The 26309-nt window shown below is 39.0% G+C and overlaps 1 protein-coding gene across 2 annotated transcripts in view; it reads left to right on the plus strand.

Annotated features, from left to right (window-relative positions):
• Positions 1-26077, plus strand: part of tsnax (translin-associated factor X) — a 69653-nt gene extending 43576 nt beyond the window's left edge. The window contains exons 5-6 of one of the 2 annotated variants that reach the window (XM_060821518.1): positions 9096-9223; positions 24623-26076. In XM_060821518.1, coding sequence (XP_060677501.1) covers positions 9096-9223; positions 24623-25009 — 515 coding nt within the window. In that variant the 3' untranslated portion in view covers positions 25010-26076. Of the gene's footprint in view, positions 1-9095; positions 9224-24622 lie in introns of both variants that reach the window. The other variant, XM_060821517.1, reaches the window with a different exon arrangement.
• The last annotated feature ends 232 nt before the right edge of the window (positions 26078-26309 follow it).

A 26309-nucleotide genomic window follows, 5' to 3' on the forward strand; every position in this document is an offset into this window, starting at 1 on the left:
TTTTTGTTTTTTTGTCTTTTAACCACTGTCATCCCTGGTATAGGCAAAGAGCTTGTTAATGGTGAAAAAAAGTATATATTTCCTATTTTATTTACCTCTGGTCAAGATAAGCAGCCCCAGTTACCAACTTGGACCAAGAAATAATGTGCAATTTGCTATTGTCTGTCCTGACAACATGCAGGTATACACTCAGGACAGCACCCACATTGTACTAATTTAACATTCCCACCTACCTGGCTGGATATAAGCCTGAAAGACAGGGTGAGATGATCATGTTTTAGCCCAGTTCTTGCTTCTAGTTTTTTGTTTTTTTAAAATTTACTTTTATGCTGCAATTTATTGTACTTTCTATTTTGTACCACTTTATTTCAAAGTTTTGTATTTATAATTTTTAACATCAATTTTCAGTAGCATTCACCAATAATGATTCTCACCAAAGATGCAATATCTAAAAATGGCCGATAAAAGAACACAGAGTCAATAATTGGTTTAAAAGGGTGTGTAAGATGAAATATTTCAAATTTTCACTGGTAATGCATTTGAGTCTTACAATGAAAAATGAAATTTTGCCGCAAGCAACTTAGTAAATCCTGTACTTGCAGGATTGAGAAGTTAATGTGCATTGAACTGAATCATCAGATGTACTGTAATTTGTTATCATTTCTATCAGATTTAGATTTGTTGATATTTAAAATAATTGAGGGAGTTTGTAATTTGGCTAACATTTAGTTACTGAATACTTCGAGAAAATTATATACTTAACAAATCTTGGTACTAAAATATGACATGAGTATCCAATACTTTGATTTTCCCATGGATAGCAATTAAATTTAAACAGTGTAATTTTCTCATTTGTTTATCTGGCTATAAACTACAGCCTTTACCTGATTGTACCACACCCAACATCACAATGACTTTGAGCAAGTGCTGAAAGATGAAGATAGCAGCATTGCCCCTATTCGTGACATACCTAAAAGAAAATATAAGATTTAAAGTATGTCTTAGTTTGAATGAAATTTTTTTTTGCAAAGCTTCATTAAAATTTTTGGAGTTAAAAAAGTGCAGTTTGAGTATTGGAATTATAGATTCTGAAATATAAACAGTACTTATATTTATGGGACTCTATCATTCTTGGAATTCGCTTACTGACCTATACAAACTTTGTGCAGCCATTTAGGAAGGTCTCTCAGCTCAGGATGCAGGGATCAAGAATCACCATTTTCAAAGCTCACCTTAATTGTTTTGACATAGGATCTATTCATAGTCCTTCGATGAAAACGGTGACTGCTTTGAGAATTGCTGTGATATAAATGCAGCAGATTTGCAACAGTTTTTCTGATGGAGCCTACTATGGTAGGACTGAATCTGTTAGATAGGATGTTGAATTATGAGGGTGTATCCAATTTTCAAACATTTAAAATTAAGGAGAAAAACTACCACAATGCGAAAGACAAAATGCAAAGTGGACAAACATTTCAAAAGGAAGTACAACTGAATTTAGTGTTATTGGAAGATGAAAGTAAAATAATTAATTTTTGTCTTCTGCCCAATATTTTTGTTGGATGTTCTTTTCAAGGCTTGTTAATATTTTTAGCCTGGTACTTTTCCTTCTCTTCATCCTGATTTTTAAAAAAGATTTCATTAATTATTCTCATAGTTTTATCACAAGTACCTAAAGGCAACAGTGTAAAATACCATAATGGCAAATATAAATAATTGGCTGCTACTAATGAACCCTAATTGGAGGGGATGGCCACTAGTTGCTTATAAAATCATCTACTATTTTGCTTATGACTTGGCTTCCTGCACCTATGATTTCATTTAATTCTTGGCTCAAAATAATATGCAGAATTTTCTCGGGGAAATTCGAGGACTGACTTTCTCCATCATAGCAGCATTTTTGGTGACGATGCTGGCAGTTTTGGCAAGTATGTCTATAGAAATCCTACCCTTGGAAGACCAGTCTGAATCTGTAATTACCTGCATTCTTTATTTATCAGTCATTCACTGCCCTGTTTCTGATTCTGATTTCATTGTTTATAGACTCTGTTGCATCATGCACTAAATTGTACTTTTGTGTGTGATCTTCGATGAGTGTTTCCATTTCTTTAATATATGTAGGCATTGTAGTGCACAGCCTAGTATGTATCCAGAAGAGATCTGGAAATAATTAAAGCTTTTCCAGTGAGGAAACTGGGCACAATTCTATGTAATAGGAATTTAAACTTTATTCAGATTGATAAACTGCAATTATATCATTGGTTATGATCAATGAGTGAGCAAAAAAGAGTAACTTTGCAATTCAGTTGACATTCTATTTTGTAGAGTTGAGGATATTGTGGCTTAATTGTTATGGTACTGTACCAGTATCTGGAGGTTGTATATTTAAATCCCACAGTGGCAATTTGGAAAATTTAAATTAATTCATCTTGTGATTTGTTGGCTAGCAGCAGATAAAGAGAACATGAAACTGCTTTTCAGTAAAAGCTAACTGGTGCAATCATGTTCTTTAGAGAGGGGAACATTGCATCTTTACCCAGTGCATTTCCAGTCCTGTACTGTGTGGTTGACTCTTTATAAAGTCATTGGTATCTTTTTCATTTGTCCTATTTGTAATTTTTCTTGCAGGCGGAAATTTCCCAACCATATGTTGAAAGATTAACATAGATTTTTAAAGTGTTTGTGATACTTTTTTTTCAGAGCTTATCTTGTAATGCTACCTATTTGTGGATAGCTTGTTTAAAAATATTCTAAACTGCTAAACATGCTTAAAGTGGGAGATAAAGCTAAGTGGAATTAATTTAATTTCAAAATTTTCTTCCTTTCATTGTTATATTTATTAATAAGGCAGTTGTTTGATATTTATTGCTGTCATGGAGATTCTCGGGTAAAGTCTCCCTGTCTGCTGTAACACCATCTCTCTGCTTTAATTAGTGGAGAGTCCTGTTGCTCTGAGATCTGGTAGCCTTGTTTCTTGAGATTTGAAAGACTCTTAATTTGGGGAGCATTTTACTTTCTGTCAAATCCACCCCCAATGGAAATGTATTGCTCCAAATGCGTCATATGGTTGGTAGTGAAAAAGGGATAGAGAACTCTATTCGCAAATCTCTTGTGTGAGCAAATAAGATTTTTCTTCGAAGACCTGAAGAAAGTAACTGACTAAAATATAATATATGCAAAAGAGAAACCTTGGAACAAATTAAACAGCCATTCTCTTTGTATGGACAGGACTCAGGTGACATTCTAAGATTTGCAGTTTAGGGCAAAAGGGAAAGAAGGACAAGCCCGTAATCAGGGGCTTAGGTTCACAGTAGGACAAGGACAGAGGGCCTGGCTCACAATGCAGGACAGCTTCGGCTAACTGAATAAAGTTCTTAGGGAAAGACAAAACTATAGTAAGTGTGAAGACTTTTAGATTAGGACAGGAAGTGGGTAAAAGACAAGGTGTTCGTGTAGGACAAAATCAGCATAAAAGGCCAAGCTGGAGAGTGCACTACAGGATTAGGTTAAAGCACAAGGATAAGGTGAGGACTGGGTTACACAGATAAAGCTCATAAGATAGGATAGAGTGAAAGGCCAAGGCTCATGGTGTAGAACAAGGCTGGTATAACAGCTTCCATCTTATAGTGCCTTTAACATTACCATGTCAAACAAAATGCAGTGAAGAACCACATAAAACAGAAGTTCAAGGATAGATATTAGATTAGATTAGATTCCTTACAGTATGGAAACAGGCCCTTCGGCCCAATACGTACAGTTTAAAGGAGCATATTCTATGAAGGGAGAGGTAACAAGACATGGAAGCTTAGGAATGGAATTTTAGAGCTTAGGTGCTAGGCAAATGAAGGCAGAACCAACGGCAGTGGAACAATTAAAATTGGGGATTTGAAACTGTGAAGAATTGGAATAGTAGAGAGTTATTAGAGTTATTGAGCTGGGAAGGTTAGAGATAGGGGGAGTTGAGGCCACTTAGAAATATGAAAACTGATGGCAAATGAATGTAGTTAGTGGATGAAAGGGACTTGGTGTGAATTGTAACATGGAGTTTTGGATAAAATCAACTTGAAGTGGATAAATATCCAGGGTTCACAATGCTGTAACAGGACTAAGATAAAGAACAATGATCAAATGTCCAGAACAGCAAGTGGGTGAAAGGGTTAAAGGCTATAACTGAAGTAGTACAGAATAATTTGCCAAAAAACAAATAATTTTATTAAATTCACAAGTACAAAAAAAATCAAAGTTGAACAAAAATCTAACTCTAAAAATAAATGATAGTTTATTTTATACACGATGGCTTGGCAAATGTGACTATAGACCTCAAATTTTGATATTGCATAAACTAAAAAAAGATTTGATTTTAAAAAATGTCTACACACATTAATTTTGTGCAAAATACTGTAGTTTTTTCCAGTTTTTCTCAAAACACCTTGCACATTTTATTTTTTTGAGTGCATTTCTCCTTTGATGCCTGTTCGAAAAATCTATGTTCTTTGTAGTTTTGTAATTAGTTCCAGTTACATGAAGTAGGAGCAAATTACTGCAGATGCTGGAATCTGTACTGGAAACAACAAATGCTGGTGATCACAGCAGGCAATATGGCCTACCCTACATTGGAGAAAGCAAACGCAGTCTGGGTGACTGCCTTGCAGAATATCTCCAGTCGGCATGCAGCATAACCCCGACCTTCCCATAGCCGGTCATTTTAATACAGTGTCCTGTTTGCATGCCCACTTGTCTGCTCTCAGCATGCTGCAATGATTCAGTGAATCACAGCGCAAACTGAAGGAACAATATCTCATCTTCAAACTAGGCACTTTACAGCCTTCTGGACTTAATACTGAGTTCAACACCTTCAGATTGTTCATTAACTCCCATTTCTTCCCCTTCTAGCTTTACTTGTTACATTCTTCCATGTCCTCTTTTAGCTTTACTTGTTACATTCTCTGTTATCATGTCCTCTGATCCCTGCCTCCACCCCTGTGAGACTGACTGCTCTTTCAAGTCTGGCAGGCAGACATACCATTGTTCTGCTATTCTCGCATTCCGATCCACTTAATCTAAGCCATCAAGATTTGGAGATGGCAGTGATGGACTGGGGTGTACAGAGTTAAAAATCACACAACACCAGGTTATAGCCCAACAGGTTTATTTGCATCGCTGCTCCTTCAGGTGGTTGTGGAGTATTAGATCATAAGACATGGAATTTATAGCAGAAGTTTACAATGTGATGTAATTGAAATTATATATCGAAAAAGACCTGGATTTTTTGTTAAGTCTCTCATCTTTTAGAATGAACATGTTGGTTTCAGTTCTTACCTATGTAATTCGCTGAATTTTTTAAAAAGTTACATTCTCAAGCAAACTTTAACAATTGGTGTCATGTCGGCCCAGATAATGCATTGAAGGTGTGAGGTGCCCTGTGTGAGACTCTCTGTGCCACAATGTTCAGACTGATTCTGATCTAAAGAACGGATTTACAGAATCTTATATGGATTCATGCAGTTTTTGAACAAAATAAAATGTAATTCTGCAAGTATAAAGTCACCCACAAACTTATATGTGTGTGCGCGCATGTGAGTGGGTGTGGGTGTATGTGGGGTGGGGGGGAATAAAAGTGCCTGTGAGAGGATGTATGTATTTGTGTGTGAGTGTAAAGGGGTATAAGTCTGTGAGAGGGTGTATATGTGAGTGTGAAGTGGTGTACGTCTGTGAGAGGGTGTGTATGTGAGTGTGGGAGTGTATATGCAAGCGTTTGAGAGAGACCTTGTGTACGATCGTGGCTCATCTGGCTTCAGTTTGTGGCTTCAATGTAGCTTCAACTCCACTTTCTTGCCATCACTGGTACCCACTGAGTCCCTTATTAGGCATTTATTTATCTACTGCCTTAAAAGTATTAAGAAACTGTGCTTCCACTATTCTCTGGTGAAGAGAATTCCACAGTAACAACCTTCAGAGAATAAATTTCCCTTGCCTCTGTCTCAAATGAGAGAACACTTTCTAAATTCTGTCCCCAGTTCATGTCTCTCCCACAAGGGGAAACATTCTTTCAGCCTATGTTACCTTTAATTTTTCCCATTGTTGCTGGAGCTCTGAGATCTCTGCACATCACTGACTCTCAGAATGAGAAGTTGTTTGTGTCTGCAGGCTGATTAGCTTGCTTGGACCCTCTGCATAACCCACAGCTTACAGAGACATTGCTTTCAGCACGTATTCCGTAAGGTTCCCTCGGGATCTTTGTATGGTTTAATAAGGTCCCCTCTCATTCTTATCTCCATTGGATACAGACCTGGCATGTATGGCCTTTCCTCATAAGATAACCCCCTCATCTTGCAAATCTGTCAAGCAAATCTTCTCTGAACAGCTTTAAATGCAATCATGTCATTTCTTAAATAAGGCAACTAAAATTGTACACAGTAATCTAAATGTGGTCTCAAATGCCCTACACAACTGTAGCAAAACTTCTCTACTTTTATATTTCATTTGAAATAAAATGGTCCTTTTCCCTTCCTAATCACTTACTATTACCCGCATACTAGCTTTTTATGAAGTGTGTAACAGGACATCCAGCTCTCTCTGACTCAGAGTTCTGTAACCTATCTCCATTTAAATAATATGCAGCTTTTTTATGCTCCCTGTCAAAAGTGCAACCAGTTCTGTTTTCCCATATTATACTCCCATTTGCAACTTATTGCTCACTCCCTTCATCTATGTCCCTTTGCCAACGCCTTGTGTTTTCTTCACAATTTATTTTCCTACCTATGTCATCGGCAAATTTAGCAACTATACAGTCAGCCCTTTCATTCAAGTCATTGTTATAAATTATAAATAGCTGAGAACCCAGCACTGATCTGAGTAGCATTTCTCTCATTAGATCTTGTCAACTTTAAATTATCATTATTTATATTTCTGTTTCTTGTTTGCTAAGCACTCCTCTGTCAGTGGGAATGTTAGCCCCAACACCATGAGTTGTTATTTTGTATAGCAACCTTGATGTGTCTCAAATGTAATCCAAGAAGATCATATCCATAGTTTCCTCTTTATTTGTATTGCTTCCACAAAGAATTGTCAATAAATTTCCCTTTTTCATAAAACTATGTTGACTCTGCATTGAGATTTTCTAAATGTGCTGGCTATAACCTCCTTAGCAATAGATCTGAGGCATGTTGTTTGGCGTTATAAAGTTACACAACATGGAAACAGACTCTTCGGTCCAACTACTCCTCCGTGTCAACCAGGTTTCCTAAACTGAAAACGTCCCATTTGCCAGCATTTGGCTTATATCCCTCAAAACCTTTCCTATCCATGTATCTGTTCAAATATCTTTGATCTAACCAGAAGCACCTCGACAAAGCAACCCCATGCAAAGATTGCTGGAACAAGACACAGCAATGCCCCCCTCACTCTGAGTGTTTGCATACTCTTGCCAGTTGCATTCTGTGCTGGCAGTACTTAGGCCTAGCTTTTATAGTATAAGGACCTGCCCTGTTACAAGAACCAGATCTAACCAGGAGAGTTAACGTTTCGGGCATAAGTCCTTCATTCAGGAATGAAGGGCTTATGCCCAAATCATCAACTCTTCTGCTGTTTGGATGCTGCCTGACCTGCTGTGCTTTTCCAGCACTACACTTTTTGACTCTGATCTCCAACGTCTGCAGTCTTAACTGTCTCCCAAATCTAACCAGTTTACTTAATTAGATTAAGTAGCTACAGCACTAGGTGAGCTTATTTAAACTTTCCTTAGGCCGGGAAGAAACAAAATACAACCCTTAAATGTCTACCTTTCCTTTTCCTTTAGATTTTTAAGAACGCAAAAGGTTAAGATTTATATGCTTAAATTCTACATTTAGCTCAATTCCCAATATTTGCATATTCTTGCCAGACACAGTGCTGGGAGCACGTAAGGGACAGATAGATGGAATGATGGAATTGGCCTGTAGCTTCCTGGTTCCTGCCTCCCAATCACATATAGATATGCTGTTTTTTAATCTGAAAATTACAGAACACCTCAAAATGCTGGCAAGTCCATCAAGACTCATCTCACTACCCTTCTTCCAAATCCAGAAATAAACTTGAAACTTGATTCAAATGAACTAATACTACTTACTGGAAATCATTTCCACACACACTGAAGTGTTTGTAAATGCATTGTTACTACATTTCTGTTTTTTTAGTACTTGATATTTTTTATTGTAATAAAAACATTAGAATATTGGGTGTAGCAGTAGATTATTTTGTGACCAGTTCCTGTTCGATTACACCTGCATGTCACACATCTGGCCATTGGGCTTCAGTTTTTACAGAAAAACAAATGAAATTTCAGAATGCAATCCCAAAGCACTACAAGCAGTGCTTTGATTGTGAACACTCATTCAGAGTTGTTTTTAAATTTGTTCTTTAAGAACATAAATAAGAACAGGAGTTAAGACCATTCAGCTGTATGGGACTGCTCTGACAATCAATGAGATCATGGTTGACCTTCTATTTCAAAATCATTTTCCTGCACCATCCCTGTATCACTCGATGTTTTTAACATGTACAAATTTGTCGCTCCCTTTCAGATAGTCAGTGATTGAGCCTTCAAAGGCCTCTGGGACAGAGAATTCCAATGATCATCATTATCTGAGTGAAGAAATTTCTCCATTCAGTCCTGAATAGCCTGACCTTATTCTGAGATGGTCCCCCTTAATTTTAGGCCACTTCCCAGCCAAGGAAAACTGAATTGTGAATTTTATTTTGAAGCTTGAGAGTTTATACCAATGAACAGGAATTGGAGATTTTTTTTAAAGTATGAACATACAGTCAAGGAACAAAAGTAGGACGCTTGGCCCTTTGAGCCTATTCGGGTGCCATTCGATAAGAACATGGCTGATCTGATATTACTCTCAGCCTTGCATTTTCCTGATATTCTTGAAATCAAGAATCAAGATTTTACTCATTGCATGATTCATAATGAAACAATTGTATTTTATAACATTCTACTTTTCTGACTTAGTTTGGCTTTAGATTAAGTATTTTAGAATAATGCATTTCCTTTCTGAAAAATGTCAGATGCTCAGTGTCTGGATTTCAGTATTCTTTGCTTTGAACTGCAGGATTACAGGAATATGTAGAAGCTGTTTCGTTCCAACATTTCATTCGGACCAGAAGCCTCATTAGCCTTGAAACAATTAATAGACATTTAGTCTTTACTCCAACGGAAGTGGAAGCAGACAATGTTGAGGTGAGATTTATTTTCTAAGTTTGAAACTATCATAAGAATATTCATCTATATTGTAGAAACTGGCTCATTTGCAAGTAAGTGACTTGACTTACTAATCTTTGTCTAGCGATTTACACAGGACATCATAATTTTGTGGTCATTGGCTTTCCAAACTTTCAAAGAAGAAGTTTAAGTTCCAATGAAATGAATTTCTTTTATTCACTTGTGGGACATGGGCATCACTGACTAAGGCAGCATTTACTGCCCTTCCCAAGTTGCCCTTGAAAAGGTGGTGTTGAGCTACATTCTTGAACCACTACAGTCCACGTGTTGTGGGTTGATCCACAGTGTTGTTAGGGAAGGGGTTCCAGAAGTTTGACCTAGTAACAGAAAAGGAATGGCGATATATTTCCAGTCAGGATGGTGAGTAGCTTGGAGGGGAACTTGCAGGTGATGGTATACCAATGTATGTGCTGCCCTTATCCTTTTAGATGGAAGTGGGTTTGGAAGGTGCTGTCGAAGGATTTTTGGTGAATTTCTGCAGTGCATCTGTAGTAATGGAATATAGAAATATGTTTTAGGAATTTGGAGCTGGTGATACCTCACAATGAGGAGAGGGATGAAAAGCAAGTTAATGCCCATCTGAACAATGGGTAAGGAAGTATTTATGTGGCAGGAGGATCTGGGGAGGGGATACATAGGCTTACAAAGTGAAGTAATGTGGCTGCATTACAGGGCGACTACTTGGGTAATGATACCTGAATTGGTCCAGGAAGAGATACAATATACAATTGAGGAAACAATCCAATAAGAAGCATGGAGAAAACTGAGACACTGGTGTGTGCTCTCTTTCACTCCTGCCATATCTGACTGTACCTTGCAAGCTGAGGGATTCTCCATACATTGTATGGACCACATGGCATCCTTGGGTAAGGCAAAGAGTGAAGGTGTATGCTTGCTAATCAATATCCCTCATGCTCAGACATGCCCCTGCACCCCCCTCCATTTAGAATACCTTGCAGTAAAATGCTACCCCTCCTATCTGCTGTGCATGCATATTCACTTCTGCCACCATGACAGCAGTCTACATTATTACCTCAGGCAGATTTAAAGAATGCCCTGGATAAAAGTTATACTGCCACAAACACTCTGGGTACAAAATTCCCTAAGGCCTTATTCATAATGGCTGGTGACTCCAACCAGGCCAAATTCAAGAGTATACTTACTGCCTAAATATCATCAACACATCTCTTGCCCCACTGTAGGACTAAACATCTTGACCACTGCTACACAACCACTATTGCACCATCCCCTGTCCACACTTCAAAGAACAAGATCACAATGCCGTGTTCCTTCTCCCAGTCACAGTATCGTTCACAGAAAGTAATACAATGCTAGTTCAAGGCACTGGAAGAGCATCTCTGGGACTGCTTATAATTGGTGGATTGGGCCATATTCATGTACTCAGCGTAGGAGTACGTCACCACTGTCACGGATGCCATTAGCAAATGCTCGAGGACTGTGTGCCAATAAAGTCAATCAGGCTGTTCCCCAAACAGAAACCTTGGATGAACTGGGAAATCCACTGTCTACTGAAGACAAGGCATGCAACATTCAAGTCGGACGACCCAGACCTATACAGAAAATCCAGATGTAACCTCCGCAAAGCCACTGGACTAAGTTAGAGGCCCAAACCAACTATATGGATAATGCCACCTGTGGCAAGGTCTAAACAACAAAATAGAATATAACATGAAGCAGAGCAAGATAGCGGACAAAAACACACCCTTCCCAGATGCTCTCAAATGCTTTCTATGCTCGGTTTGAGCAGAATACCAGTAGCACAATGTCTACTGCCCCGACAAATCCGGACACACCTGTTTCCTCCATCACTGCTGCAGATGTCAGATCATTCTTGCTGAGAGTCAATTCAAGGAAAGCGACGGGCCAGGACAGAGTCTCCAGCCTTGCACCTAGATCCTGGCAGAGATATTCACTGACATCTTCAATCTCTCCCTCCTATAAGTCAAAGTCCGCACATGCTTCAAGAAGATCACCATCATCCCAGTATCAAAGAATGTGCATGCAATGTGCCTTAATGACTACTGTCCAGTGGCTCTGACCTCCATAATCATGAAGTGCTTCAACAGACTGGTTATGACTATGCAAGGACTACCACAAACGCTATGTAGGACAAACAGGAAGAAAGTTAGCCACCAGGATACACGAACACCAGCTAGCCACAAAAAGACACAACCCTCCCTCCCTCGCAGCCCTACACACGGATAAAAAAAGCCACCATTTCGACTGGGACAACACATCTATCCTGGGACAGGCCAAGCAAAGACATGCCAGAAAATTACTAGAGGCCTGGCACTCCAACCACAACCAGCCATAAACAAACGCATAGATCTAGATGCCATCTATCAACCCCTCAGAAAACGAACAGGAAATGACATCACCACAAACCCCAGGAACTCCATCCAGGAGAAAGATATAAATAGAAAGCAGGAAACAACAGCTTTGCTTCACTTGGAGGTTGCCACTGATGATGTTACCTAGCCAGGTAATGAAACGTCTGGATATCAAACCTACAGCTCAGTGAGCAAACCTACACCCCCTGGTTGTGACCCACTTCACTTTGAGCCTCCCAGCTTACTCATCAACTACAGCTTCACCTTCAATGCCATACACCCCTCCAGATAGATCTGAAAACTCCATGGTCTAGGTCTCTGCAACTGGATCCTCAGCTTCCTGACCCATAGATCACAATCAATGAAGATAGACAATAGCATTTCCTCCACAATAACCCTCAACACTGGAGCCCCCCTCAGTTCTCAGCTCCCTACTGTACTCCCTGTAAACTCACGACTGTGTTGCCAAATTCCACATGAATGCCATCAAGTTTGCTGACGGCACCACCTTGATAGGATGGATATCAAACAACGATCAGTCAGAATATAGAAAGCAGATAAAGGGTTTGGTGTCATGGTGCAATGATAACAACCTCTCTCTCTCAATGTCGGCAAAACAAAAGAATTGATCATTGAATTCAGAAAGAAAGGAGAACATGTGCCCATCTACATCGACACAAGTGGGGTTTGAGAGTGTCAAGTTCCTAAGAGTTACGACAACCAACAACCTGTCCTGGACTTCGCACGTGGATGCGATGGTCAGTAAGGCACAACGCCTTTTCTTCCACAGGCAGCTTAGGAAATTCAGCATGTCCGTAAGGATCCTCACCAACTTTTACAGGTGCACCATAGAAAGCATACCATCCGTGTGCATTATGGCCTGGTATGGCAACTGCACTGCCCAGGACCATCAGAAACTACAGAAGATTGTGCGCATGACCCAGACTATCAAGGAAGACAACCTCCTATCCATGCACTCCATTAACACTTCTCGCTGCTGTGGAAAGTTTGCTAACATCATCAAAGCCCCTTCCCACTGTCACAAAGATGGTTCCTTTTTTCTAAAAGCTGTTCCTTTTCTCAAGAATACTGTGTCCTTGCGTTTTTTTTCAGAGGGCTCATAAACCATTCCTGGTTCCGAAATGACTAATTTGGTACAGAGATTAAAGGGTATTGAGAGGCCTTTTTGTTTATATGTACACAGATGAGACTTCAGGCCAAAGTAGTTATGTTTTAGAAGTGACCTGTAGAATGCAAGGGGAGTGGATAGCTCTAGCAGTTCAGTTCAGAACTAGTTAGGAGTTCAACAGTGAGTTGTGTGGAAATTCTCTCTCTCCTTCTGCCCTTCTAACTTCAACCTGTAAGCATCTGTTCCATTTTCTTTATTGTGATTTAATGGAGTTTGCTTATTGGGATTGTATTGTATATTTGGAAGAGCATAATTAAGTTTAGTTTGGATAGACCAAGTTCTGTAGGGGTTCTTTATTCTGTTCTTTGTGTTTTATTGTGTTATTTTTTGAGTAAATTTCTGTCTGTTTTAAAACCTAGTAGTCAGCTTGCTCTGGGTAATTTTTACTGTACACTTACCAAAACAAATTACAAAGTTATGTTCTGGGTTGCCTGCGCAAGAATGTTTTGGTCTGGCCTAGTCCATAACACCACCCCGGTTATAATCTCTTCCAACCTCCTCTGTCAAGCAGAATATATGGAAGCTTGAACACATGCATTAATGGGTTCAAAAACAGCTTCTGGCCTGCCATTATTAGACTAATGACTGGACTCTCTAACTTGAAATAATGTTGGTCTTGTTAATGTTTATCTTGCTTTGCACACCTCCTGTGCAGTGTAACCTTGTATGCCTCACTCTGTCTCAGCATCCTATGATCTATATGTCCTATGATTTGCCTGTACTGCTCACAAACAAAGCTTTTCACTGTACATAGGTACAGGTGACTACAATAAATCAAGTCAAACTAAATCAAATGGGAGAAACAATAGCAAAAAGCCAAAATTATTGGCTCTTTATTAAACATAGTATTTGGAACAAATCAAAGGAAAAAAATTAAAGGCACAAATGTTGGTCTTATAGCCATAACACTTATGTGACATTTTGAAAGGACAGGTAGGAAGGAAAGGTTGGCAGTGTAGCTTTGTTAATATGGGACAGAATAAGCATAATAGCAACAAATGATCTCGGATGGGAAGGTATAGAATCTATGTGGGTAGAAGTAAGAAAAGACAAGGGGAAGAAGACCTTGTGTGAGTAGTCTATTGGTCCTTTAACAGTCACAGTACTATAGGCAGAGATAAACCAGGAGATAATGAGGGCATGTAATAAGGCAGAACATTAATGATGGAGTCTTTACTCTTCTTGTAGATTGGGAAAATTCAGATTGGCAGAGGTTGCCATGAGGGAGAATTTATAGAATGTATGCAGGACAGTTCCCTAGAACAATGTCATGGAGCCAGCCAAGGCAGTACCGGGCTATTTCAGATCTGGTAATGTGTAATGAGGCATGGATGTAGGTTTGCTTGCTGAGCCGGAAGGTTCATTTCCAGACATTTTGTCACGCTATTAGGTAACATCTTCAGTGGGCCTCAGGCGAAGCACTGCTGATAAGTCCTGCTTTGTATTTATATGTTTGGGTTGGTGATGTCATTTCCTGTGGTGAAGTCATTTCCTGTCTTTTTCTCAGTGGGTGGTAGATGGAGTCTAACGCGATGTGTTTGTTGATAGAGTTGTTGTTGGAATGTTCATGCGTGTGAGAATTCCTAGAAACATGGCATTCCAACCGGAACTTTATCAACAAATATCATCAAGTTAGACCCCATCTACCACCCTCTGAGAAAAAGAACAGGAAGTGATTTCACTACAGGAAATGACATCACCAACCCAAAGAAACCCAAACATATAAATAAAAAGCAAGACCTATCAGCAGTGCTTCACCTGAGGCTCACAGAAGATGTTACCTAGTAGGGTGACAAAACGTCTGGAAAGAACCTTTCAGCTCAGCGAGCAAAGCTACATCCAGAACCTCAACCTGAGTTACAAATCTTCTTAAAACTCGCTATGTAATGAGGCAGTTTTAATAGATGATCTCGGAGCAAAATAACCCGTAGAGATGCAAAAATGAATATGGGCTTCATAGAGAATGAGGAGAAAGTGAGGACTGCAGATGCTGGAGAAGGGCTTATGCCCGAAACGTCGATTCTCCTGTTCCTTGGATGCTGCCTGACCTGCTGCACTTTTCCAGCAACACATTTTCAGTTCCATAGAGAATGAGACTGGGGAAACAATAATAGAGAAACAGGAAATGACAGAGGAATTGAATAAATACTTTACTTTCCAAAAATACTAAATCCAGGGGCAAAAGGTAGGGGTGAAATAAATACCATAGCTATCACTAGAAAAACTACTTGGGAAACTAATAGGGCTAATGTTCAATAAATCATCTGGACCTGATGGGATATGTCTTGGGATACTAATGGAAGTAGCTACAGTGATAGTTGTTATGCTGGTAGCAATCTTCCAAGAATCCTTAGATTCTGAAAAATCCAAACAGCTGGAAAACTGCAAATGTGCTATACCCTTATTCAAAATGGGAACAAGACAATTAACAGGCAACTATTGGCTAGTAAGCTTAACATCTGTCATTGTAAAAATGTTAAGAGTCAATTATGAAGAATATATAGCAGATCATTTACAAATGCATAATATAATCAAGTTAGTGTGGCTTCACTAAAGGGAAATTATGCTTGACAAATTTATTAGAATTTTTTGGGGAGATAACAAACCATTTTTTTAATCCAAAAGGGGAACCAGTAGATGTAACATACTTGGATTTTCAGAAGGCATTCAGTAATACACATAAGGCTCTTTAGAAAGATGTGAGCCCATGGTGTTAGGGTATTGTATTAGCATGGAAAGAACTTTGGCTCATTACTGGAAGACAGTTGGGATAAATAGTGCATTTTCAGATGCTGAGACTGAGATGAGGAGAAAGTTCTTCACCCAGAGCACTCTGCCATTGAAAGTGGTGGAGGCCAAAATGTTGAATATTTTTAAGAAGAGTTAGATATAGTTTTTAGGACTAAAGGGATCAAAGGGTATTGGAAGAAGCTATGATAATGTTGAATGGCAGAGCAGACTTGACAGGTGGAATGGCTACTCCTACTTTCTATATATATCCAGCTTCCTTTTAGGAAACCTCGTGTGGAATCCACCTTCACTACTTTTCCAAGCAGCACATTTCAAATCCTAGCAAGTCTGAGTAAAGAGGTTTATCCTTGTTTCACCCCTAGCTCTTTGCTAATAGTCTTGAAATTGTGAAGCCTAGTTATTGATATACATAGAAACAGAATATCCTTTACACTGTTAAAATTGTTCATAATTTTGAACACCTCAGCAAGATCACCTCTTAATCTTCTCTCTTCCACGGAGAATAAGGCCATTTTCTCTAACTTTCCTTGTATCTAAAATCCTTCATTACATCCTTCCTTAAACAAGGTGCCAAGATCCTCTTTCAATATATATCGAAACCACCCAGGTATATATATATATATATATATATATAGTTAGATATCGAAACCACCCAAGCAGGATGCTCCCTTATTAGCTTGCCGCATGGAAGGCAATTCGGCAGAGGAAAGGCAATATTGGCAAAACACCTTCTCTTTCACCTATAGTAGGTATGCCGGATTTTCAACTGGGGATGATAGATTCAGGCTTCAAACATTGGGCAGTTGGAGGTGTGTCTTGCGTGGGGGATTTATTTGAAGGAGACACAATGATGTCCTTTGATCAGTTAGCAGGAAATATGAGCTATCTAACAGGGACCTCTTTAATTTTTTTCAAGTTAGGAATTTTATTCAAAAAAAGACTACACTTTTGACTGATCCCGACAAATCCGACATAGAGAGGAAGGTGCTCAGTGCTAAAGAATACACTTTCTGTCAGCACTTTATATCAACAATTGGGGTTGCCCCCTCAGTTGAGTTCAGTAGACTGTACAGGGTGTGGGAGAGAGAGCTAGGTGTTGAGATCTCCTCAAAGGCATGGGAAGATATTTGGGAAAACGCAAGAAAGATATCAATTTGCAATAGGACCCAATTGAAGATTCTTCCCAGGGTCCACTTGGCTCCAGATCATTTGTAAAAATTTAAGCCAGGAGTATCTTCAACATGACCCAAGTGCAAGGTTGGTACGGACACTCTTACCCATTGTCTCTGATTCTGTGATAGGCTTCAAACATACTGGAGTGCTGTGGCAGGTGCAATGGAGGGGAGTTTGGTTGTAAGGGTGGAGGAGGACCAATCTCTCCTCTTCTTGGCCTGTCCAATGTGTTCCCTATAGATGCACATAAGAAAAAAACTTTACAACATACCTACTTTCTGCACAAGAAAGAATATCTTGCTAAGTTGGGCATCCGAAAATCCCCTGGGCCTGTCGGATTGGTGGAAGATTTTTATGGAGCATATCCCCTTGGATTTTCTCACAAGTATGAGCTCTGCCATTCACCACAAAAACTGAGAATTTCTATAAGACATGGCAGCCCTTTTGGAATACCTGGACACAGATTTATCTGCTACACTAATAAGGGCTTTTATATAACCATAACGATTGTGCTTTATGAGTCCAACATCCAGGGAGAAGGAACTGCGAACGTATGAGTATTTTGTTTGGTTGAGTTGAATTATTACTATTTATTAATTTGTTGTTGGTTATTATTTATTTAGTTAACTAATTAGTTGGTTTTTTAATTATATATTTTTCTGTATATATTTATACATTTGTACATGAGGGTGGGTTGGGTTTTTAAAACATTTTTGTGTTCTTTCTGTGTATTGTTCCATATTATTGTTTTGTATTTGTGGTAATATTTTTAAAAATCTATTTTTAAATATATTAAAATATATTAAAAAAGATAAAACTGAACACAATACTCCAAATGTGGTCTGACCAATGATTTGTAGAAGTGTAGCATCACTTCCTTTCTTTTATACTCCATGTCTGTATTTATAAACCCAAGGATCTTCTAAGCCTTCTTAACAACTGTTTCAAATTGTATTCCTGATGAAGGGCTTTTGCCCGAAACGTCGATTTTCCTGCTCCTCAGATACTGCCTGAACTGCTGTGCTTTTCCAGCTCCACTCTACTCCAGAAACTGTTTCAAATTGTTTGGTCACTATCAGAGGATTATGCAAGTGAACCCTGAAGTCCTTCTGCTGTTGTACTCCCATCAACGTTGTTCCATTAAGCCTGTATTATCTCTGCATGTTTCTTCTACCAAAATGCATTACCTCACATTTCTCTACATTAAAATGTATCTGCCGGAGATCCAAGATGGCGGCGACTCAGCAAGTCTGAGTCTACAGAGCCCTTCCCAAAACCTGGGAAAAGTGGGTTTCCTGCCCCCACCACACTTGCCAAACCACCCAAAAAATTTCTTTAATCTTAATTAGCTGCTGAATATTTTATTTAAACAGTCTAATACTGAGTGGATAATGAGTAAATCAAAGGGACCCCGCAGCTCTCAGAAAACAAAGACCCCTCCCCCACCCTCCTCTCCTCCGGCTGCAGCTGATGTAAAAACAGGCCTTATAGAGATGATTGCTAGATTGGAATCGACACTCGTCAATTTCATCGCAGAATCCCGACAGAGATGGAATGCATTCGAAGAAAAGCTGCAGAAACAGAATCACTCTATCGGAGAATTGCAGGGCCGAGTGGAGGGGGCGGAACTAAAGGCCACGACCTCCGAGGCTGCAGCTCAAACAGCTGCAGAACAGGTGCGAACAGCAGAGAATCAGGGCCTTTGAAATCTACATGGATGATATTGACAACAGAAATCGGAGAAAGAATATTCGGTTGCTGGGCCTTCAAGAACAAGAAGGGAAAGGACAGTTAGCAGCATTTCTGGAGCGATGGCTGCCCCAGCTTTTAAACCTGGGGGCTGAAACTGACCGAGTAAGGGTGGAGTGGGCCTATCGGGTCACAGTACGCGGATCTGGCCCAAACCAGCGCCCACGCCCGGTCCTGTTCCGGCTGCAGAGTTATAGGGAGAGGCAGATACTCCTGGACGCCTCCAGAAAGCTTGGAAAGGATCCTAAAGCTATGATTCATGAAGGATCCAAGATTATGTTATTTCAGGACTTCTCCCCGGCTTTGGCACGAAGAAGGAAGGCGTTTGATGAGGTGAAGAAATGTTTAAGGGACTTAGATATTCAATACACCTTACGCTACCCAGCGACGTTATGCTTTACCCACGAAGGATCCGAGTATAATTTTAGATCATCGGAAGAGGCCAAGAAACTTTTAGACTCGGTTAAATAAATCGTAAGAGACAATTTATGTTGGCTTGCCTCTCCCACACTCCGTGGGGAGAAATGGATACTTTATTCTACTTTACTTTTGCCTCTGGGAGCGGGGTTATCTTCCTTGCTATGTTATTATACTTAACTGTAATCTGTTGGAGTTGTAATTTTATAGTTATGTGTGTTTGTACATGGCATTGATGCTAGCAGATATACTCAGGTATGGGTGGGGAGGGGTGGGGGTGCGGCACTCACTGTTAACTCTAGCTCGGTATTGTATCTAAATCCTATTAAGGAGCGCTCGGGTTGAGGGCGGGACACTGTTTGGGAGAGGATATGGTGGAACGTTGGAAAGGTAGTAAGGCCCCCTGAGAACAAGGGGGAAGATCTCCATTCAAACATGTTTAATTTTTTTTTTCTTCTTATTGTTTGGAAATAACTTCCTTTTTATCATACTGTTATGAGTGTATTAGAGAACATTTTCTCTTATTTGAAGGATGTAAGCGACTCAACTATACACTCTGGATGATTGTGGATTAGTTGAATTTTGATGATTATATATTTAAGATCTATTTTTATATTAATGTTTGTGCTTGAAAATTCTGCTTATTTTTGTAAATTTGTCAAAATGTTAAATTCCCAATAAAAATATCTATAAAAAAAAATGTACCTGCCAGGTGTCTGCACAGGTGGCCAGCCTGTCAATGTCCCTCTGAAGTCGATCAGCATTGTTTGCACAATTCACTTTTCTACCTAGCTTAGCAAAGTATGCAAATTAGAGATTTTGCCCTCAACACCCATCTCCAAATTGTTTATATAAACCAGAAAAAACAAGGGTCCCAACAATGATCCACGACTTTCAATTTGTCTCCAATCTGAGAAATGTCCATGTTGCGATATTGTGGGAAACATTTAACAATGCCTAATGGGAATATTGGCCATACTCCTGGGTTATAGATCAGTAAGTTAAAAAGACTGTGGCAAAAGGTCAGAAACAGCATTCATGACACAGGCTGAATGTAAACAAATTCTGCAACTTTGACAAAATTTCAGTAATCTTCTTAATGGCTCCTTGTACATTTTGAACTGCAGATTTTAGCCTAAATAAAACGTCTGTACTCAGAAACAAAGTTATGGAATGAGATGAATGATTGATGTTTTGAAAAACCAATAAGGCAAAGTTCAGTGTTATGGATGGTAAACATTTCATTATAATCTCTTACTTCTGAGCATATTTTAAAGGACGTAAATGATATGCTTTGCTTTGTAAAGGCACAAAAGTTGGAACAGAAATTGAGAACAATGTGTATCTTTCCCTCCCTCTACTTTTAACCAAAATTGCTGCAGTGTTATCAATAAAGGCTGATTATTGTCAGTTCAAATTGATTTTTTCGCGTATTTTTGATTTCTTTTGTTCTCACAGATCCTAACTAATTAAAATCCGACTCAACGATGTATACTTGCCCGATGTTTTCTATCTTTTAATCTTTTAACCAACTTCTAATCCATGCTGACAAGCAACCATCAATTCTAAATAGTTCTAATTTGCTAACCAACCTGCCATGTGGCAGCATATTAAATGCTTTCTGAAAGTGCAAATATGCAACATCCACAGCACTACACTCATCAATTGCTTGTGTCACCTTGTCAAAAAACTCAAATCAAATTTGTCAGATATGACCTGTCCATGTTGACAGTTTAGTATTAACTTGTTTTTCTCTAAACGTATGTTTACCTTATCCCATATTATGGCCTCCATCAGTTTGCCCACTATTGATGTCAAGCTGACAGTCCATAGTTTCTTGGGTTATCCTTTCTATCTTAAACAATGATGTCACACTTGCAATCCTCCAACACCCCCCCAGGGACAAATCCTGTGTTAGGCAAGGCCTGCAAAATTTCTGTCAACAACTCTGCAATTTATTCTCTTACTTCTGTTAGTAATCTTGTTTGCATCCTGTCTGAGTGGAGAGAGTGTTGCTGGAAAAGCACAGCAGGTCAAGAATCCTGATGAAGGGCTTATGCCCAAAACATTAATTCTCCTGCTCCTCGGATGCTGCCTGACCTGCTGTGCTTTCCAGCAATGCACTCTCGACTCTGATCTCCAGCATCTGCAGTCCGCAATTTCTCCCTGCATTCTACCTGGGCCTGGTTACTTCTCTACCTGGAGTGCTGCCAGCCTATTTTAGCATCTCTTATTTATTGCTATACTGCCCGTTGCTCCACACCCACATTTTCAACTTGGCCATTGTCGCCATTATTTGTATCTCTATGACAGAAGCAAAATAATTATTTAGTATCTCTGCCATACTCTTTGCTTCAGTGTGAAGTTTCTCCTGCTTGTTCCTTATGGTCTCTACTCAATCCTTAACTAATCTTTTACTATTACAATGTTGAAATAAAATATTGTTGTTTGTTTTAATAGAGCCTGCCATTCTTTCCTCATGCTTCCTCTTAGACTTCCTTATTCTAGCCTTAGCCTCTCTCCTGCATTTGAGATACCTTTCCTGAGTTCTGTTGCTATTATTATTCTGGTATGTATCTTATGCCTCCTTTTTCTTTTCTCATCTATTCGAGCATTGGATACTCCATATTTATTTCTCATGGCTAAATACCTAGCTTGCACCCTCATTTCTCTTTTGAAGTTCTCCCATTTTTCATCCACTGTTTTATCCAACAAAATGCAATTCCAATCAACCTGCTCCATTCTGATGTTCTCTACATAGCTTGCCTGATTTCCCAGGACCATATCCAGCACATACCTCCCTGGTCGGACTGTAAATGTACTGTTCTGGAAAATTCTTTTGCACTCTTTGCAGGAATTTCTCCCCTTCCATGCCCCACATCCTACTTTTTCCCAAGTCTACCTGGGATAATTGAAATCACCAACTATCACAACCCTAATTGATCTGCACACTTCTATAATCTGCCTACAAATGCTCTCTTCTAATTGCTCCCCTGTATTTGGAGGTCTAAAATAAACATCCCAAAAAGTTAATGATCCCTTCCTGTTTCACATCTCCAACCATCTAGATTCTATTGATTTGAGAACTGCATCTTGTTCAAGGGTAATGATACTATCTTTGACTAAGACTGCTAAACCTTTTCCCTTCTTACCCACCCTGCTTTAATTAAAAAACTTATAACCTGGGATGTCAAGTATCCAATCCAGTTATGCTTGTGTCACTTTTCTGTCAATGCTATTGTGTCATATCACACATATCCCTAGACCAATTCCTGCTTCCAGTTCTCCAGTTTTATTTACAATACTCTGTATATTTATATACATACAATTTAACCCTGCCCTTATCTCTTTCTTGCCCATTGCTGACGACTATTCCTTTGTCCACTGTCAATATTCACCTTCCCTATCTTTTGTCCTCTCTAATACTTCCAAAACTAGGTCCATTAGTCAACCTAAACACTCCCATGCTTGGCTGGACCATTCCTCCTTTGCCGTGCTGTGGCTGACTTTGAAGTTCAGCTGGCTCTGTTTCCCCTGGTCTGTGGAGGACCTGTTACTTCAGAGTTCAACAGTCAGAGATGTACAGCATGGAAACAGACCCTTTGGTCCAACCCGTCCATACCGACCAGATAGCCCAACCCAATCTAGTCCCACCTGCCAGCACCCGGCCCATAACCCTCCAAACCCTTCCTATTCATGTACCCATCCAAATGCCTCTTAAATGTTGCAATTATACCAGCTTCCACCACATCCTCTGGCAGCTCATTCCATACACGAACCACCCTCTGTGTGAAAAAGTTGCCCCTTAGGTCTCTTTTATATCTTTCCCCTCTCATCCTAAACCTATACCCTCTAGTTCTGGACTCCCCAACCCCAGGGAAAAGACTTTGCCTATTTATCCTATCCATGCCCCTCATAATTTTGTAAACCTCTATAAGGTCACCCCTCAGCCTCCGACGCTCCAGGGAAGACAGCCCCAGCCTGTTCAGCCTCTCCTTGTAGCTCAGATCCTCCAACCCTGGCAACGTCCTTGTAAATCTTTTCTGAACCCTTTCAAGTTTCACAACATCTTTCCGATAGGAAGACCAGAATTGCACACAGTATTCCAACAGAGGCCTAACCAATGTCCTGTACAGCTGCAACATGACCTCCCAATTCCTGTACTCAATACTCTGACCAATAAAGGACAGCATACCAAACGCCGCCTTCACTATCCTATCTATCTGCAACTCCACTTTCAAGGAGCTATGAACCTGCACTCCAGCAACACTCCCTAGGACCTTACCATTAAGTGTATAAATCCTGCTAAGATTTGCTTTCCCAAAATGCAGCACTTCGCATTTAGCTGAATTAAACTCCATCTGTCACTTCTCAGCCCATTGGCCATCTGGTCCAGATCCTGTTTTAATCTGAGGTAACCCTCTTCGCTGTCCACTACACCTCCAATTTTGATATCATCTGCAAACTTACTAACTGTACCTCTTATGCTCGCATCCAAATCATTTATGTAAATGACAAAAAGTAGAGGACCCAGCACCGATCCTTGTGGCACTCCACTGGTCACAGGCCTCCAGTCTGAAAAACAACCCTCCACAATCATCCTCTGTCTTCTACCTTTGAGCCAGTTCTGTATCCAAATCCCTTCTTCCCATGGCTCAGAAATGCATATTATGATTTGACTAAAAGAGACGTTCATCCCAATATTTAGTTTCAAGGTATTTTTGGACATGATGTTAGATAAGTAGCAAGACAAAGCAGAGTTGAAGTTGTCAAGAGAATTGGGTGTCATCAGCATATATGTGGAATCTAATGCTTTGATTTTTTTCACACTGTCATTCAAGGACATAAAGATGATGGGAAATAGAACACACTGCAAAGATAAGTCATTGCTGGACTCCAGAGGAGTTAGAATAAGAATTTGAGTGTACAGAAATTTTAGTTTAAAACTTGTTTCATTGAGTGTTGTTTCTTTGCCCCTCTATGCCATTTGCTATTTCACTGATATTCTGTAGAATGTAGTGATTACAGAATTTTAATTTTACAACAAATCAAATCATATTATTCGAGAATAATATTCATTAATCCTTTTACAACTCCAGCTCAAATCCCTTGCATTGTTCTAAGGTATTTTTTGTCATCAATCCACTTTTCCTCCCCCAATAGGAGCAACAATGATATATTTTCTTCTGATTATTTTGGTATTGAGATGTTGCCAGTAGTCTTGCTAATCATATATCCCATGAGATCAAAATATGCTGTTGCCAAGAAATCAGAATGTGATAGTAAGATGTAATTGTAAAATCGCTCATGTCAGTGTTTTGCAGAGAATTTGGCAATGGTGATAAGCACGTAAACAATATCCAATTTTGGTACTGATATTTCCTAATGGCCCATTTATTTTCAGTTCAAGATGAAAATACCAAGAAATATCAGGCCTGTCTGGGAATCCAGATATGTAAATCAGTAGGCACCACATATTGGATGTGACACCTCTATAAACCATGTGAATGGTGTGATTACGTTTACCTATTGTTAGATATACTCAAAAATGTATTTTAGTACGAGAATCAAATAATCAAAAGGAACAAGTACTGTCAAGATTTTATTTAATATTTTATAATTAACTTTTTTCTGGTTGTTAATTACTTAAAATTCTAGCTTTTGGCAATTGGTAGTACTTTATTTAATGCATATTTTCCAATCCTGTTAATGCTTTTCATTATGCAGAACTCGGCCTTGCCTGATTCACAGGATGAGAAACAAGGACAAAAATCCCTTTGCCTGCAGGTGACCCCCACAGACTACCTGTTGGGGATCGCAGATTTGACTGGTGAATTGATGCGCATGTGTATCACCAGTGTAGGCAATGGGGATATTGAAACACCTTTTGAAGTGAGCCAATTTCTACGTGCAATCTATGATGGATTTACTTACATTGGTAATACTGGACCTTATGAAGTTTCCAAGAAGCTTTACACATTGAAACAAAGTTTGGGAAAGGTGGAAGATGCTTGTTACACATTGACTGTGAGAGGCTCCGAAATTCCAAAACACATGCTTGCTGATGTGCTTAGCTCAAAAACATCCATGAGCGAACATGAGGAAGGCGTATAACTCGTCATATATCGGGGAGAAAGGAATTATAATAAAAGCTATTTGTTAGCTTTGTATGAGATACATTTGTGTAATTGTTTTGTTCAGTTGCAGATTGTGCAACCAAATGATCCAATATTAGATGCTTTCACATTTTTGCAAATGTTCAACTGTAACGTGTGTATTACATTACAGAATTTATTTTCTGGAGGTTGCTTTGACTAGAAATATAGTTGAATTTTTAACTAGGATTTTAACCTACTCTCCAAAATACTGCTTCTGTTCAAAATGAGTAAAAACCTTTTCAGTTTAAAAAATACATTCAATAATATGAGAATCTGATAACGCTACTACTGCTCCTTTATCGGAAGATCTATGAAGTCTCAATTATGACCTAATTTTGTTTTCAAGTTGATGATGCTAATTGGTGATTGGCTATCAGATGGGGTTCTCTTTTTTCCCCCCAAATGTCCTTTGTTTTGTAGGGTTTGCAGTCAGTTTATAAATAGAAATTTCCACCTTCCTATGAAAGTGCTTTTTTGCTGAAAGTTCTACTTTTTGTATCTCAGAACTAATTCAATTATGTTTCAGTAGATACAATAAAGAAACTGCAACTCTTACATTAATTCTTAAAATTTAAATTAGGAATTATAATCAGTTTATTTGGATTCTGTGGGTGATGCAACTACATTCTTTAGACCAGTAAATTGAATAAGGCACCTTAGAGAGGAAATTACAATTGTATGCATTATGAAAACTGAAAATGTTGGCAATAATCAGATTAGGCAGTACCTATGGAGAAGGAGAAACAGCATTCAGGTTTTAGGTACGTTAATGTTACAATGGCCTGAGGCATCAATTATTTCTCAGGCTCCATAGATGCAGCCTGACCTGCTCAGTAGGTTCAAAGTTTTTTTTTGTTTTTATTTCAAATTTAAACATTTGCAGTATTTTGTTTCTGTGTTTTCATATGTTGGCTTGATTTGCATCTTTGAATATGAGGTCGTTATTGAAGTTCTATTAAGTCTTTAATATAAGTGCATAATAATTAAGAATATTGTTGCAAAAATTGCTGTTCCATTTTGTGTACTTACTTAACCATAATAAAACAGTTGAAAAATAATGAAAAATCAGAAATTAGTGATTTCGTTCCAACGATTTAAATCAAAAGCAGATCAGACTAATTTACATAATATTGCAAAATCTGAGAAAACAGCCCCAACTTATTCAGCCTCTCCTTATAGCTCTGAACCCTTTCAAGTTTCACAACATCCTTCCAAAAGAAAGGAGACTAGAATTGCACACAATATTCCAAAAGTGG

The sequence above is a fragment of the Hemiscyllium ocellatum genome, chromosome 3, assembly GCF_020745735.1.
Source record: "Hemiscyllium ocellatum isolate sHemOce1 chromosome 3, sHemOce1.pat.X.cur, whole genome shotgun sequence".
In the NCBI taxonomy this organism is placed as follows: domain Eukaryota; kingdom Metazoa; phylum Chordata; class Chondrichthyes; order Orectolobiformes; family Hemiscylliidae; genus Hemiscyllium; species Hemiscyllium ocellatum.